At 38.1% G+C, this 17302-nt stretch overlaps 1 protein-coding gene across 1 annotated transcript; it reads left to right on the plus strand.

The window, feature by feature from the left end:
- The first annotated feature begins 6181 nt into the window (after window positions 1-6181).
- On the plus strand, window positions 6182-16996 carry LOC118784402 (carcinoembryonic antigen-related cell adhesion molecule 1-like). Its single transcript, XM_036538635.1, has 11 exons — window positions 6182-6286; window positions 6684-7019; window positions 8370-8648; window positions 9548-9640; window positions 10829-10839; window positions 13381-13474; window positions 14112-14450; window positions 14809-15087; window positions 15296-15547; window positions 15994-16139; window positions 16824-16996. The coding sequence occupies exons 1-10, from the start codon at window positions 6238-6240 to the stop codon at window positions 16134-16136; spliced, it is 1875 nt and encodes a 624-aa protein (XP_036394528.1). The 5' UTR covers window positions 6182-6237; the 3' UTR covers window positions 16137-16139; window positions 16824-16996.
- Window positions 16997-17302: the final 306 nt, after the last annotated feature.

Genomic DNA, 17302 nt, shown 5'->3' on the forward strand with positions numbered 1-17302 from the left:
TTTAATTAGTCATCTCCTCATCCCCTCATCAGGGTGAAGACTGTTTCAACATTTGTTATTTGGCTTGGATCTTTTGTTAGTCATCTCTGCTAGCACTATGGCTTATTAGCATTGCTAGCCAATGAGGCTATGTCGATGGTTAACACTGTTATTGTCTGCCGTATGTACAGCTCGTGATTTCTTTACATTTGAAATGCCTTTGTATCTCTACACAATGCAACTAAATATTTACATTTAAAGTTTGGCATGATTAATTTTAACTTTGATGTACATGTTAGGAGTTTAGTTTAAGAAATGTATGTTTGTTTCTCAAGTATTGCTCCCTTTGACCCCCGATTTCCATGTGAAATCAAGATATAAAGGGGAAGTCTTCAGTGCAGCATGTAGGTAGTTTGATTACAGCATTAAGGACATGTAAGTTTTTGTGTATTTTCTTCTGTGTCCATTCTTACACAAATGTACATTTTATATTTCTATTTATATTCGATGTTGATTAATTAGTAGCTAATAATATTTTGCATAGCACCCCACATTATCCAAAGTACTGAAATATATCCATACATATCCTATATGTCTCTGGTAAGGAAATGTCTGATAGCAACTTATGAAGTGCATCTATTTCACCAAGTTCGGTGAATAGAAACATTTTTATAAAACTGAATTTACCATCAAAAACTAAAAAAAAAGAAAACAGGGACCCAAGAAGCGGCATGAATTTTGGTACTCATATCATTGTTGAGAAGCAGAAGCAGTTTTAGTTGTTCAAAAGCTACAGGTATTACGGACAGTCCTAAATTAGGACAAAGTAGCTGTTTTGTGAATTTCGAAACAGACACAGCATCCTACTTTACATTATGCTAATGGAGTCATATGACCAGATTGGCAGTGCAAAGCAGCAAACCAGTCCCACAGTTTAAAAAGGGCATGGCACTAAAGGAAGACAATACAAAGCAAACATTAATTATGTATTATTGTCTACAGCCAGAGAAGTGCCATGCATGCAGAGCTGACAAAGACTCACAGCTGATATTGAGGATGACGAGCCGGCTGGTGGCTTTGCTGATGACGTTTGACACAGTGCAAGACAGAGATCCACTATCAGACCTCAGCACACTGGATACGGTGAGAGTGCGGTTATTTTCACTCAGATGGATACGGTCGCTGGTTATGATGTCAGAGCTGCCATTATGCCATTGGTAAGAGAGGGAGGTGCCAGAGGCAGAGCATGTCAGGCTGACAGTGTCATTGAACTCCACTAAGTCAGTCCCATTGGCTGTTACTGTCACATTGGAGACTCTCTCTGTGGGTTAAAAACACAGAGAGTAATAGTAATAACGAAGCTGTAGACATTATGGTTTGGAGATCTTCTGAACTGCCTTGTATACTGGCTTGCCCAGTTTGTGTGAGGTGATATAGGCAAATTAGTGTCAGTCATTTTGAAAATACATATATGAAAATAACAATACCTGCTTTTGCTTTTTAAGGACTTACAGAGAATGTATTTTTTTACATATGAACATTGTATTGGCATTGATTGTACATGATACAATCTGATATCTGTATCATGATAACTGTATGTAGTTCGAGCAACACTGGTGGTGGGACAGAAAGGAGAGAGAGGTGAATACCAGCTATTCTTGATCGGCAAAGTTAAATGTTCTAAGTACGTTGTGTAGTCATGAAATTGTATTCAACATTCAAGGAAAATAACAACCTTTTTGTGAAGCCAGTGGATCCTCCACTGGCTTCCTCACTGTCACACTCATACGGGTATGAAAATGGCCTCTGTGTGTCGGTTACCATGGTGTGTTGGTGCCATTTGATAAAATATTTCAGGATAAAACTTATTCATGTTCAATCACATACCTTCATAAATTTATGCAACAGGGATTCAACTATAGTTCTGTCCTGTATTTTACCAAAACACTGATGTAATTTGTAAACACACTGGAACGGTTTACCACTTAAAATGTCATATCAATAATTTGAAAATAATAATACAGTAAATATATGTATATTGTTCAGTAGATTTGATAGACATAATTACATAATGCAGTGCATGTACATAATAAGTATTAAATGAAGAATAACGCATAGACCAAAGTAAACAAGCAATGTTATCTGACCATGTATCATATATAAAAAACTGGAATACTGGACACTCACCAAATACGCTCAGTCTTGTACATAAAAGATGTTAAATGAAAAAATGAACAAGCAATGTTATCTACCCATGTAGCATTTATAACTAACTAGCATACTGGACACTCACCATATACTCCCAGTGTTGTGTCTCCATTCAGTGCTGCAGCTCCATTTGATGTCAACTGCACAGAGTATTCCCCAGCATCTCCCAGTGTCAGCTGCCTGAGCTCCAGAGAACCAGTGATTTTGTTCACACTGACTCTGCCTTTATACCCAGGTCCTGGAACTTCTCCACCAGGGGTAGAGGTGATTACAGTTAGAGGTGCAGAGGCATTTCTGAAAGTCCAGGTTATCACAATAAACTGCGTTGATGTTGATGGATTGATGGTTGTGTTGAACGTCACATTCCCTCCTACTGCTCCATTCACAGGTCCTGGTGGGAGTACATTCTGACCAGCACAGCAACCTGGAGTAACAAGAGACATCCATGGTCTAACTATAAAACCATGCTTGTACAATGCACATTAAAATTAATCTAAATAAGACAAAAGAATAGAATATTTGAGAAAAGAATGAGAGTATTTAAAATAAAACAGTATTTATGAATAAAACTATTATTAAAACACAGAGTATCTAACAAAAGTGGACAGAATCAATATAGTTGATTGTTGCTTCTGCAGAATGGGTATTTTGCCTTTCAACTCCAAACAGGAAACTGTCAACAGCACCTCAGTGCACTAGTGCACATTCACAGCCATAATTTGTCAGGTGTCAGTAGCACAGGTACAGTTTTCTCTTTATAATTGTTCTGGTTAAGAACAACTGACCAATGTTATGACCAACTGAATTTCATGAGATCACAAGAATTTTAATGATGACAGCAGGAACACTGAGCTCACCTTTTTGTCTTAGAGTCTAGAGTGCACCTAGCCCTCTGACAAGCCTGGTCTTCAACACTGTAAGGGTCTCTTCTTCCATTACATATCCTGGTAAACAATTACAATTCCATGCACTAAACTCTCTGACTAAGTTCTTCCTAATGCCAGTGTCAAATTTTTATTTTTTTACATTTTGACCAAGGTCCTCTTGTTCTGCTGCACTAACCTTGAAGTAACTTCCGTTATCCACTTTTTCTGTTTTAAAATGTAAAAATATCAATCATATCCTCCAAGTCTCCTTTTGCTGAGAGATTTGCTGCCTGATATTCAGAGAGGCTAAACACACGCCTTTGCACCAGGTGCCAAGAGGTGTTTTCAAAAGTGACACAGTGGAAATATTGCTTGTTACCCAAGTACAATTCAGCTGAATTTCAGTTGACTTACATATGTCATGTCCTTTTTGCTTAGCAGACAACCTTATCCATGGCAACTCAGGGTATATTTTTATGTACAGTATGATCCATTTGTACAGCTGGATATTTACTACAGCAAATTGGGTTAAGTACTTTGCTCAAGGGTACAACAACTGTGACCCTCCAGGGAACTGAACCTATAGTCTTTTGGTTGAAGGTAAAAATTAAGACATCCCTATGCAAATTGAAGTATACCCATGGTCAATTACAACCACACACACGTATAACAGTGCATGTTTAAAAAACCATACCAATGCTCAGCTGTCCTTCCCTTATATACAAATATGTTTGTGCCATATGCCACATTGTGCCACAGGAAAGGTCATTTTCATTGCAAAATAATGATTATATAAATGGGTAAAAACTTTTTTTTTTCTCTCCATCATTGTGATTTCTCAACATGAGCTACCTTGGGGTTTACTCATTAAATGGCAATTTACTGTTGGAATGTTACTAATTAGCTTGTATCGGGTCTATAAATTAACTGTCTGTTCACTTAAATCAGCCATTTGCAGGGGACACCAATAAACCTTCCCCTTATTAAATTGTAAATTAAACATATAGTTTTGGGGCAAAAGAAATTACGCTACACTTAAAACTCACTAGAACTTCTACTTTGTTAATTTACCTCTTCTGAAAGTCAGGCTGTGTGATTAGAGTCTTTTACAGCTAATAACGTGGCTGTTTGACACCTGGAACCAGTCTTGTTGCCCTTGTGCTTCTATGTCCTTTTTGTATTGCAGTCCTCAGAACTGGATACACCACTGTAACTGTCATCTAACGAAAACATTAATATAACGTCCATTAAACATTGAGTAGAGCGCCTATAACGTTATTAACATTACAGTTAATAAACCCAGAGCTAGAAAACCCAAAATGTCTTAGACAGATGAGCAACTGATCAATACTTATATATGAAGATAATATCATAACAAATAGAAAATCAGAGGAGCAACTGCATACATACAAATAATACTAATACATATGCATATGTATACAAATGCATACAGATTAATAATATTACAAACTCGTGTGTGTGTGTTAGATAGATAGAGAGAGAGAGAGAGAAGAAGAAGAAGAAGTAATAGAGTAATATATTAGCCATAGCCATGATCTATTTAGCGTTCTTACTAATATAAAGCTGACTAAATCTCATGTCAACCCAACAGATCCTTCCCTGAAAAATCGTGACTTTCAGCTCTCATCTTTTACAGTTAATGGAACAAATGTCTGATTGGTTTGTATGCCAGACGAAAAATATACAACCAACCAAAGTTTCGTTGTGTCGAGAGAGAGCAGAGACTGTGACGTGCGGAGAGTGATATACACAGACCAGCCGTTACACCAGCACAGCTTCATACTGACAGTACACTGAACCAGGCGATAAATGACACGCGACTTAGAAATAAGTCTTCATTACTGCCTTTAGGACCCACATATTGCTCAGATCTACTAGCCTCTTCAGTGCCTGTGTGCACTCAAATGAAATTTTCTCTGGTTCAGAGAAAGTAAAGTTGCGCTCTCGTACGAATACCAAAATATGTTTTCATCCCTTGTGTCAGAGATGTACAACTATAATGTCAATAAGAAATAGCATTCTTTTCCTCTTACCCACAGCTGCCAGCCAAAGCGCCGCCAAAAATTTGGAGTTGTGCAAATCCATTCCAAACGGTAAAAGCCCATGGAGCGGCTCAAGTGTCCTACACCATTTCGAAAAAAAAAGACCACACCCCGTAGTCCCCGTAGTTAGATTGTCATCGTAAAAGATACCGCCTATTACACAATTTGTCGGCGGTATCACTCATAATCCGGTGAAAATGCACCACCGCTTGCTTCCAGTGTCAATGAACTGCACTGACAATGAAATGACAAATTTAATTTCCGACTCGAACAATTTACCTAACAATGTGTCTTTAGTTGCTCAGTAGCTTACTTTTCAGCAAAGCACAGATCATTACCGTTTTCTGTTAGAAGCTAGAACACTGATGCTTAATCGGGAAGACAAACCACATGTATGCATGGATAATTTAACGTCCTGAACCTTTACTGCATTTTAATTAACAGTCTATGTATGTTTAAAACACTATTGCAATCGTACACAGGATAATATTTAAAACACTTCTTTTGAAAAAAAAAAATGGAATAATACACTGCTGTATGTGAAACTTTATTTTATTGTAGCTACATGAGGAAAAGTAAGGAAGGGTGCTACATTTGTGGACATAAAATTAAAGTCATATCAATTTAAAAATTGGTTATTTTATTGCAAAGGTCATTAGTGAAAGTGTGAAACAATTCTAATTAATGTCGTTGGAGCAACACTATGAAATTAAAACAGACAATCTCTCCCCCATTGTGTTGTGTGATTCCATTTACTAGATTTATTTATTCATTCATTCATTCGTAAAGAGAACACATTCTCATTGTTTTAATACGTAAATATTAGATTAACAATTTAATTTCTTCACAGTAAAGCTTAAGAATTAATCGACTAACTTGGTATTAGTCATTGACATCTGAGAGACATTCACGCCATTATAATACGCCATCTGGCGGGGACAAGTAGTGCTCGCATATACATTACCAGAAAGGGACTTACCCTGGGTGGGAGCGCCGTCTTCAGACCTCTGACGACGAATGAGGCGTCTCCCGGGGAACTGAGGTTGACTGTAACAAGAACTGAATTCCGGGTTTCTTACAGCACATGTGAGGGTAGCGGTGCGGTGAACCTAACTTAACTGATGTCGGAAAATACATTTCTTTCTACACTCCTCATGCTGCTGACCGCAGGTATGTTATTTAACCGTTAGTAAACTGACAAGAATTTTTTCGGACACTATAATGTTGTCATTTTAGTTTCAGTCTAATTTCTGACGATTTTTACTTCCTGTAGCCTAGATAACGATAATTGTGACGAATGGATATTTTGAGTCACTCGGAAGACGTTTTTGCGGAAATGCATTTTTATTTATGCTGTACCGCAATAGTCTCGCACTTGTATAATAGTCATGATATATCTAAAATATACATAATATTGTTTAATGGTCGATATCGATAACTTTAAACTATACAACTTAAAGGTATGGTTGCAGTTTGTCGATCAGTGTTTATATAGTTGTTTGTTTAACTTAATGTAAAATGGCTTCTCGACGCAGTATACAGTACATATAGCCCTTATTCTACACAGGATGCTGTGCTGGTCAGAATGTACTACCGCCGGGACCTGTGAATGGAGCAGTAGGAGGGAGTGTGACGTTCAACACAACCATCAATCCATCAACAGCCACGTTTATTGTAATAACTTGGACTTTCAGAAATGCCTCTGCATCTATAAATGTAATCACCTCTACCCCTGGTGGAGAAGTTCCAGGACGTGGGTATGAAGGCAGAGTCGGTGTGAACAATATCACTGGTTCTCTGGAGCTCAGGCAGCTGACAGTGGGAGATGCTGGGGAATACACTGTGGTATTGACACCAAATGGAGGAACAGCACTGAATGGGCAAACCACTCTGAAATTGTATGGTGGGTATGATGTGAAACTTACAGCATTAGCTGTACCCCAAAACTGCGGGCTTTACAAACCATTGAACAGCAATGAACATACTGTATGTTTTTGAGTAGGTACTGTGAAGACGGTGCCCTAATCTCTCACTGAAACTGTAGCAATAATAATATACATAATGGATTACTTTTTGTGCCTTTCAGGGTTCACAAAACTTTTTACAGTGAAAAGGGAGCTAATGTGTAACACCTACCTCGGAGATGCACAATACCCATTTTGTGCCAGAATGATCAGCCCACCTCAGATGAGATGGCGAGGGAATGAATTATTTAGACAATTAAACTTAGGCATTAGTCAATGGCCAGGTGAAAAACGTCGATTAGGAATTTATCCAGGACACTTGGGAACACCCTACTCTTTGTGAGAGGTGCCGTGGGATCTTTAATGATTATAGAGGGTCAGGGCCGTAGTTTAACATCTCGTCCAAAAACATATTAATAGTTGTTATAATAATAATAATAATAATAATAATAATAATAATAATAATGAGAAGAAGAAGATGTGTATGTATGTTACAATTTATTTTGGCAGCATGCTGTCCTCAATTGCAAAGGGTTTCTTAGTATGTGCTGTCATCGTTATAGCACTGCTTTGGAACATTTGTAAAAATGTGCACATCTAAAGTTACTTATGTTAAACGCCTGTATCATATCAGAGAGATAAGAGTTGACTGACATTGGGTTAACATATGGCCTGATAATTTGCAACTGGGACTTCATCAAGCCTGTAATCGTGTCATAACTCACCCCCATCATAGCTCAAATTATGAAAAGAATCAATAATTGTTCCACTTTAATTCCCAGATTAAGTGAACTAGATACTGTACAGCAAAGCTACCTTAAAAAAAATAAATTGCCACATAAGTCTACATTAATGGGTAAATTCTTTGAAAATAAATATTATCGCTTGCCTTTTTATCTGAAAAGGACATGGCCCTGGTTATATCCCTGTTTTACTTGGTGGTATATTACATTCTGTGTTTCTCTGACCTGATGTAGCTGTATATAAATGGTTAATAATGTGAGCTAATAGGGTGGTTTGCCTTCCATCCACTTTTGGGCCTCAGAACATTTTTTATGATTGTGGGGATTGGTGCTAATTATATGTGCCTCTGAAGGTCATATGTTTGTTCTGTGTCTTATGTAGACTCAGACTCAAAAGTTTAGGGTTTTGTGTGACCATGTCGTTCTGTGTTCAGGACCACTGTGATGTGGTATTGACTGATACCGAACTGTGTATGTTATTGTTGGGTGTTTGAGATAATGGACCTTTCAGTGTCTGTAACTCTGCCCTTTCTCCTCTCTCTGTAGAGATCATATCTGGTGCCACCATCACAGGCCCCACAGCACCACTGATAGCAGGTAACAGCTCTGCCAACCTGAGCTGCCAGGCAACCGCTGGCACCATCACCTCCAGACAGTGGCTGAAGGGTGGTCGACCACTGTCTCCTAGCAATAGAATCACCATCTCAGGGGACAACAGCTCTGTGTCCATTGACCCTGTAGAAGGCAGTGATAATGGACAATACCAATGCAAACTCACCAACCCTGTGAGCATTGACATGGCCACCTACACCCTGATCGTCAACAGTGAGTAGAGGGTTGACTGTGTCTATTTCATTCAGTGAATGCATTCAGCTTTTAAAATATTTCCATTATGTAGTTCACTTAGTAGAAACTGATGAGGGTTTTCTTTCCCTGCAGTGCCAGTGGCCTTTCATCCATAAGCTTTTTCACTAAATACAAACATTTCATTGTCCACTATAACAAATGGCTCCAATACCTTGCAGTTTGTCCAGCTCTGTGTATGTGGTCATACATGGAGAGACAGCAGAGTTGAACCCAACAGTGGTGTTAATATGCAAAGCTACATCGGTACCTCCTGTTACATTTTCCCAGTTGGTGACTGAGACAGGGAAATATAGGAAGAACAGTTTAGCTAACTGTACACCTGCATGGCCAGGTAATAATGGTGGTAATGATGTCACTGGACTGATGTTGTCTGCCATGCATTATCTGACTGTGACAGGTTAGAAATTTACTGCTGAATATTTCATCTTTGTTACCTATGGAAAATGTCTGCTGTCTAGCACAGACTCAGTTCCTACGAAAACCAATGTATATATTTCACCTATTTAAAACTTTAAAAATATTGAACAAAAAAAGATTCTGCACAGTGCTGTGTGCAGAAATACAATCATATTCACCACAAATCATATTCTCTGACACATAGCCACATTTGTAAAAAAAATCTAATCTACTCATAGTTGTACTACCAATATGACAGCAATAATTTAGTGAGGCCATAGTACCACACACACGAAAAATGCACTTTTCTTTACAATATTTCCTCATCCCTTCTGTGTATCTCAGCACTGTCGTGTAAATCAGTACAATATAGAAGATATGGTCTAATGATTATTGTGAAATACTGACCTGTGTGTAGGTGTCCTGAATTTTTTTCATCCATTTACACTCCGATATCCCAGGTACAGGTTCTTCTCTCTCTGGAGGAGCGACTGCTGGGATTGTGTTCGGTACTTTAGTAGGAGTTGGGCTCCTCAGCGGCAGGGGCCTCTTTTGCCTATAAAAAGTATCGTTGACAGGTGAGTTTCAGCAGCTGAATATGTTTCACATGAAGGAACACCACAGAAAAATGAACACAGCTCTGTTGTGCTCTTGACACCAGTTGTTTTAAATGGAGCAGTAGACAGTGAACCGTACCTGATCCTGGAGGGCAGGAGTCAAGGAGAGACACTTAATACACACTTAGGCACCTGATTTAACTAATTACTGCTTTGACTGAACCACTCCTCCCAGCTCTGAGGGTCATTTGATCAGAGAAAGCTAGAGAACCTAGCTAGAGAACCTATGTCCCACTAGTTGCAGTATAGAGGATAGGTAAGACTTATGGTAGGCAATATACATAAGCAAAGGTAAACCTACTTGACCTTTTATATAGTAGGTGATCACAAAGAAAGATAATGTTTTGGGAAATTATACCTAGTGTACATGTGGTGTACTATATTTTTACAAGCAGCAATGTACTGTACTACACTTGCAAGGCACTGTCTATATCTGCATAACCCTGTTTCACATTTGTTTCCGATTCCTCTCACAGCTGAGCTACTTTTTCAGCTTTTCATCTAGAGGGAGATTGCTTGGATTCGGGTCTGGTCTTAACATGAGATACAGCTTGGGTATTAAGTGATGATGTCAGTGTTTGCATTTTTTAGATGTGAGAGAAATGATACAATGAATGATGTGTACATTAATATTCATAGCTCACTGCAGTTTCAGTACTGCTGTAATTATGCTTAGTTCTCTCTTTTTTCGTGTAAACCGCAAGTTTTTATTTCTGAAAACAATTGTGACTGCACTAGAATTCATGCAAATACAAAAAAGATGTTTCATGTTCCCCTTTTCTGTATTGTTAAAAAGAACAATACTTTATCTGAAATGGTAAATTCAATAGAACAACTGATAGAAACTTGAAAAGGTTTAAGCTGTGTTTTGAGTGTCAGGTGTGCTTATCAGAATACTGTTTTACTACAAGTGGTGGTGGGGAGAGGTTGCTATTTAATGCACTTTACTGTAGACTGTTTACGTCATGTTTGAATATTGAACATATTGAAAATGTTTACCACGGACTGAATCATAATCACTATGATTACTTATACCACTATACCAATCTACAGGATGGGAAAATAACATGGTCAGTCAAGCACGCCATGCTAGATTTTTGAATAGGGCTATTTTCCTTTACACAGGTTTGATTGAGGTCAGAGTTTCTTTGTCACTCAGTAATATACAATATGATGAGGCTTTTTGAATTAAAGAATTTCACTGACATTTTATTTTTTTCATATAGAAAATTATTGGTAATGTCTAATTCTATTGTATAATGCTATGTTTTCTAATAAATTATTCTCATTTATAAAGTCTCACTGCATCACAGTTAATCTGATAGGTTGCACACTTGATATTCAATTACTGGTTGTCAGCATGCAGTTTCCTATTACAGCACTGTGCTCACAACAGAAGGAGAAAAGTCATGGAAAAGCCTCAGTGAGTTCCTTAGGTTATCTTGCAATAAATAAAAAAAGGCTGTAAAATGATGTCATTATTTATGACATTCCTAATGTTCATATGATTGTGTTGTAATCTTGTAAGTATGACACAAGAGTTTTGCTGCACCACATGACCCACAGAGCGTTCAACCTGTATTTCAATCCACCAGGGGTCCCTGTAGGCACTCCGATCTTGTAAAAACAGCAAAGGCACATGAGCAATTATTTTCCACTTCAATCCTCACCCCCCTAACACCTGCTACCACTAGTATTTGATGTTAATTTTACGTGTAGTATAGTCGTGTATTTTTATTCTGTGCTCTAGTGACTTGTATCGTAGTATACTTGGGTTCTGTCAGATCGCACACGTTAACTTGTGGCAGGGCCTGAATAGTGTTATGCTAACACTCACTGGTCTGGGAGTGTTGTGAGCCTGGTCTCACACTGTTTGCTCGTTTAAATTCAATGGATACACTTATATACTAATACACTTCAATGTTGTATTATGCTGGAAGTCACTCTGGATGAGAGTGTCTGCTAAATGCATGTAATGTAATGTAATTATACAGTTACCACTGGGTATATATTTATACTATATACATATATTATCACTTGGATGATTTTAGCAATTAGGCATTCATCTGTGCAAAACAAAAAAATGATGCACTTATGGGTAATGGAGGAGGAGATGAAGCAAGGACAGAGGAAAAACATCATGTGCAACAGTATCTGCATCGTACAGTGAATACTGACCGATCTCATTTTGCATAGCTTGCAATATAGAAGTAAACCAAACACAAAATACAATAACAAACTGGTATTTAAAATCACAAAAACACAAAAAATGAAATTTAAGGGGTACATCTGACACCGTATACATCCACACTGACCAAACAACAGATGCAAAAGATCATTGCATTTTGCATCTGAGGTTTCCTGCATCAGTGCAATCTCCCTATATGTCAGTATTGCTCGGCCTTATTTCCAGTCATTTCACCAGTTACAAATAATTACATTTTTTGTTAATGGTTTATCAATAATCTTTCCTCATTCTTGAGGATTCATGGGTGGTATTGGGTATATACCATCAGTGCCTCATGACTTACATTTAGTTAATTTTTAAAGTGGCTCAGACCAACCAGAAAAGGAATAAAGAAAGGACAAGGAAGCTCTTTGTATAGCTCCCCAGTTAACCAGATGACTGGAGTCATTAATTCCAATAGGATGGCATTATATAATTCTAACAATACATGCAGGGAGGCCTAAGGAAAAACTAGAATTAGTAGTAGACGAGTACTCTGCTTGGGCACACAGTTCTGTCACTGGTCAAAAATTCCCACCTCCAGTTGCCACATGATGTGATTCAACAAAATAATTGTTGTACTGTCTTACCAAAAATAAATAAATAAATAAAATAACAATAACAAACAATAACAATAATAAAATCAACAATGACGCGTGGTGCTCCCAGCTATTATGTCGTGGCCACCGAAGCACAGAGGGTGTAACGTTAGAAATGCGGGAAGAGGTTAAAACCACGGTGAGGAGAACACTCACCTATAGAGTAGCCTACATTTAAGCATAACACCCTGTGTGGCTATTGGAAGATACTGCTACCTACCCCTATTACGAGAATCGCGTAATGATGCATACACGATTGTTGCAACTATTATTACCTTATGTTGCAACTATTATTACCTTATGTTGCAATATGCGCCATTTTTGTTCTTGAAATTAGCATATATTGTTTGTAATTTTATTCACTTTACATTACATCTTTGCTATTTTCGTTTTTATAAGTTTGAAATGAGTATCATTTAACTATTATATTAACACGTGAGTCTCAATAGAGGTCGCCGTAAGCAAATGGATGCTCTGTTCTATTTCTAGTTTTTCATCGTCGCATGGTATAGGCCTATGAATTTTATCATGTTCTTAATCATAGCTTTTCATGACGAGAGAATATTTTTTCTGTTATCGATTTACCAGAATTGTTGTCAGTAGGAAAACGCAAATACATGAATAATGTAGCAATTACTGACTTCACCTTATACAAAGTGCGTATCTTTTACATCTTTTTTTTATATATATATATTTTATATATAGTGTTGGCTTACGTTTCGTTGAAAGCGTAAGATAACGGGGAATGTGCAGATGTTCATTTGCTCCTATGCGCCATGCAAAACGTTCCTCCTTTCACACCTATCTAGCGCTAAAGTCACGATGACGTCAAATGATACTGTTAAAAACAGTCAAAGTACACAGGGAAGTGCATTATGTTTACAAAGACAGTGAACATGCTGGAAGATACGGTTTTTACTGCAGCCCTCATACTGCTGACCACAGGTAGCTATTATTTAACCACTAGATTATTTTAATTGAATGTTTTGTAACTACATAAAATGTACAAGACTATACTCTTTCGTATATTTTGTTGTAGATCACTTAAATCCTGGCGAAAACATAACTGCCATTTTCTCAGAGTCTCTCAGATAGGGAATGTTACTTTGAGTTTTTAATTTTCATAATATATGAATACGCAGAAATTGAAATTAAAACAAAATTAGGCTGTATGGATTGTTTTAAATAATGGCCGACAGCTTAAAAGATATTTTTAAAATAAACGTATCGTAAAACTCGCAATGAATTGTGATTGTGTTTTGTTTTATGCGTAGTTTGAATCTGGGATTAATTCATATGAAAACTGAAAGTAAGCAAGATTATGATTATTAGTAGTAGTAAATAATAATTACCATAGTTTTTTTTGGTCATATTAGTACATTTATTTTATTTTATTTAACCTTTATTTGACCAGGCTGGTCACTTAAGGACAAATTCTTATTTACAGTAATGGCCTGGCAGTAACAGCAGTTGCAGTATCCATTAATAGTGAAATATTGGATGCCTGCTTTTCAGTTTGACTTGAAAAGCTACAGTCTATCCATTACTGACAGAAGAAACACTGCTCCTTGCTTTCCCCCAGGTTGCTGTGCTGGTCAGAATGTACTCCCACCAGAACCTGTGAATGGAGCAGTAGGAGGGAATGTGACGTTCAACACAACCATTGATCCTTCAACAGCACCGCAGTTTATTGTAATAACCTGGACTTTCAGAAATGACTCTGCATCTGTAACTGTAATCACCTCTAGCCCTGGTGGTGAAGTTCCAGGACCTGGATATGAAGACAGAATCAGTGTGAACAGGATCACTGGTTCTCTGGAGCTCAGGCAGCTGACACTGGGAGATGCTGGGAGATACACTGTGCAGTTGACACCAAATGGAGGCACAGCACAGAACGGGCAAACCACTCTGGGAGTGTATGGTGGGTATAATGTGAACATTTTTATGATTTTATCATTAACATTTCTTGGTAATGGTGAAAGAAAAAAGGGTGTAAGGATGATTTTAAAGTGATATATCTACCATGTTGCATCCACCTACCTCAACAACATACGATTATGGAAAATGATGCTGATTACTTGCTGATGTGGAAGTAAAATGTTCATTTTATATTGTCTGTCCTAAAACTTAAAAATTATATAGGGCTTTACATCACCATGTCCTCTATTTTCAGGACTGTTTTGAAGTATGAATAATACGCAATTTTACTTAACTACCCCAAACACTAAGAATGAATATCTTTTCATTGTGTGTAACTGTTTTTTCTCCTCTCTCTGTAGAGATCATATCTGGTGCCACCATCACAGGCCCCACAGCACCACTGATAGCAGGTATCAGCTCTGCCAACCTGAGCTGCCAGGCAACCGCTGGCACCATCACCTCCAGAGAGTGGCTGAAGGATGGTCAACCACTGTCTCCTAGTAACAGAACCACCATCTCAGGGGACAACAGCTCTGTGTCCATTGACCCTGTAGAAGGCAGTGATAATGGAGAATACCAATGCACACTCATCAACCCTGTGAGCGCTGACACTGCCAGCTACAACCTGACTGTGAACTGTGAGTAGACTGGGTGTTTTTCTAATTCAATTATGTGAATTTAGCCTTTTAAATACTTCCATTCATCCTCTGTTAAGCACATGTCCGGTCATTTTCAATGCCAGCAATCATTGAATCATAAGGCATTTTCACATATAAATCATCCATATCCTGTAGTTAGTTAAGCTCCAAAAGAACTGAGAGCTGATGACTGTGTTGCGTGTTCTAGATGGACCAGTGAATGTAGCCATACAGGGAGAAGAGACAGCAGAGTTCAACTCAACAGTAGTGTTTAAGTGCACGGCTACATCGGTACCTCCTGCTATGTTTTCCTGGTGGGTGAATGGGACAGAGAAGCAGAAGGGTGCCAGTATAACTATACAGAGGCTCACCCACAGTGACTCTGGCAGTTACACCTGCATGGCCAGCAATGATGTCACTGGACTGAAGGCCTCAGCTGTGCATTATCTGACTGTGACAGGTGAGACACAGTTATTACTGAATATTTCTGCATCGTCATTATTTTTAGAACAAAACATATAGATCTGCAATCTAATAAAGACCCAGATCTTGATAGAAAAGTGTTTATATTTAGCCTGTTTGAAAATACTGGTAAAATGCTGTCAAATGTAGACATGTTTCTCAAACATATTTCCTGTATTGTTCAGAATTTCCACATCAACAAAAATACTCAATCAGCCTTGCTACTCAAAGTATTGGTGTGATGGTAAGATCCATCTAGCAGATTAAGTCACATAACCTCCCAAAATGAGATGCAGCATTCCAAAAAAAATTCTAGGCTTAATTTCCTTCATTCCTTCATGTTACTTGGCCATTTTGTTTGAATATGTAATCCAGCACAAGAGAGAATAGCTTTGTTGAGGCATAGTATTTAGGGTGATTTTTTTTTCTTTCATGTACATTCAGGTGGCCAAGGTCCAGGTCCTGATACTACAGATCCTGGTTCTTCTCTCTCTGGAGGGGCGATTGCTGGGATTGTGATCGGTACTTTGTTAGGAGTGGGGGCCCTCGGCGTTGGGGGCTTCTTTGTTTGGAAAAAGTTTTTTTGACAGGTGAGTTTCAGCCGCTGCATCTGTTTCATATGAATAATCACACTGAAAGACTGAAAGTCGGCTCCGGAGGCCGACTGCTCCAAGGACACAAGTGCTCTATTTCCTCGCTGCATTGATCTCAGGCAGGCTTATAGCAAATATTCAAACAAACCCACACCCCTTCATTCGTTTTGTGTAATATCTAATAATTTTACATTTTCTCATATGTACTGATAATCACAGCATTTTTAAAACTCCAGATGAAATTTATTTTCTCTCATTCTTTACATTTCTCTCTTGTAGGCCATTTTTTCCATGCTTTGCTTTGTTGGCTTGAATTTATGTTTAGCCATTGAGGTTAGAACAAAAACAGGACCAGGTGGCATCATCAGAGTACATGACTGATAGATTTAAGTCAGTTTGCATATTTCTCAGTGAAACTATATGGAAGTCGTGATTGATTATTGAATGTTTCTTGCTTAAAACTCACTCACCTTATGTGCCTGGCATGGAAGGCAAATTAGGCTATTCAAAATGCTTCTCCATAAGGGGACATATGCTTTTATAGAATAGGTAACTTTATAAAGTGTGATCAATAGTGTCTGGTGTAAAATATGTCTTGACCAGTGGCTCTTTACTGAACTTCATTGCATTGTCTAAATCTGCCTGTTTCCTGTTTGTTTTTTTGGTTTCGCTCACCACAAGGCCCCCATTTCAGCTGTTTTAGCAACATCCAGAGAGAGACTGCTTGGATGGTTAACAGGACTGAACCATGACTCACATCTTGGGCACTACATGATGATGTCACAAAGGGGGTGTGCAATTTAATGATGTCCTTTTCAAATCAAATCATTGGCGGCAGTGTAGCATAGTGGTTAAGGAGCAGGGCTCGTAACCGAAAGGTTGCCGGTTTGATCCCCGCTGGGACACTTGCTGTTGGGCAAGGTACTTGACCCACAATTGCTTCAGTAAATATCCAGATGTATAAATGGATAACATTGTTAGGAACTGTAACCTATGTAAGTTGTTTTGGATAAAAGCGTCTGATAAATGTAAATTAAGGTACTTTTCTATTATGGCTATATGGTGATCATGGAGGGAGGAAAGAATTCCATGGAACAACATCAATTCCAAATGTGATCTTGCAGTACTTGCAGTTAAATAAAGTTATAACCAGCAGCAAT

Source organism: Megalops cyprinoides, chromosome 10 (genome assembly GCF_013368585.1).
Source record: "Megalops cyprinoides isolate fMegCyp1 chromosome 10, fMegCyp1.pri, whole genome shotgun sequence".
Taxonomy (NCBI): domain Eukaryota; kingdom Metazoa; phylum Chordata; class Actinopteri; order Elopiformes; family Megalopidae; genus Megalops; species Megalops cyprinoides.

What these genes read in the sequence shown, in the direction of transcription:
- LOC118784402 (XM_036538635.1), top strand. Translation starts at nt 6,238, where the DNA reads ATGTCGGAAAATACATTTCTTTCTACACTCCTCATGCTGCTGACCGCA. An exon ending in CCTCATGCTGCTGACCGCAG is followed by an intron (nt 6,287 to 6,683) that starts GTATGTTATTTA and finishes TATTCTACACAG; the next exon opens with GATGCTGTGCTGGTCAGAAT. An exon ending in GCATTATCTGACTGTGACAG is followed by an intron (nt 15,548 to 15,993) that starts GTGAGACACAGT and finishes ATGTACATTCAG; the next exon opens with GTGGCCAAGGTCCAGGTCCT.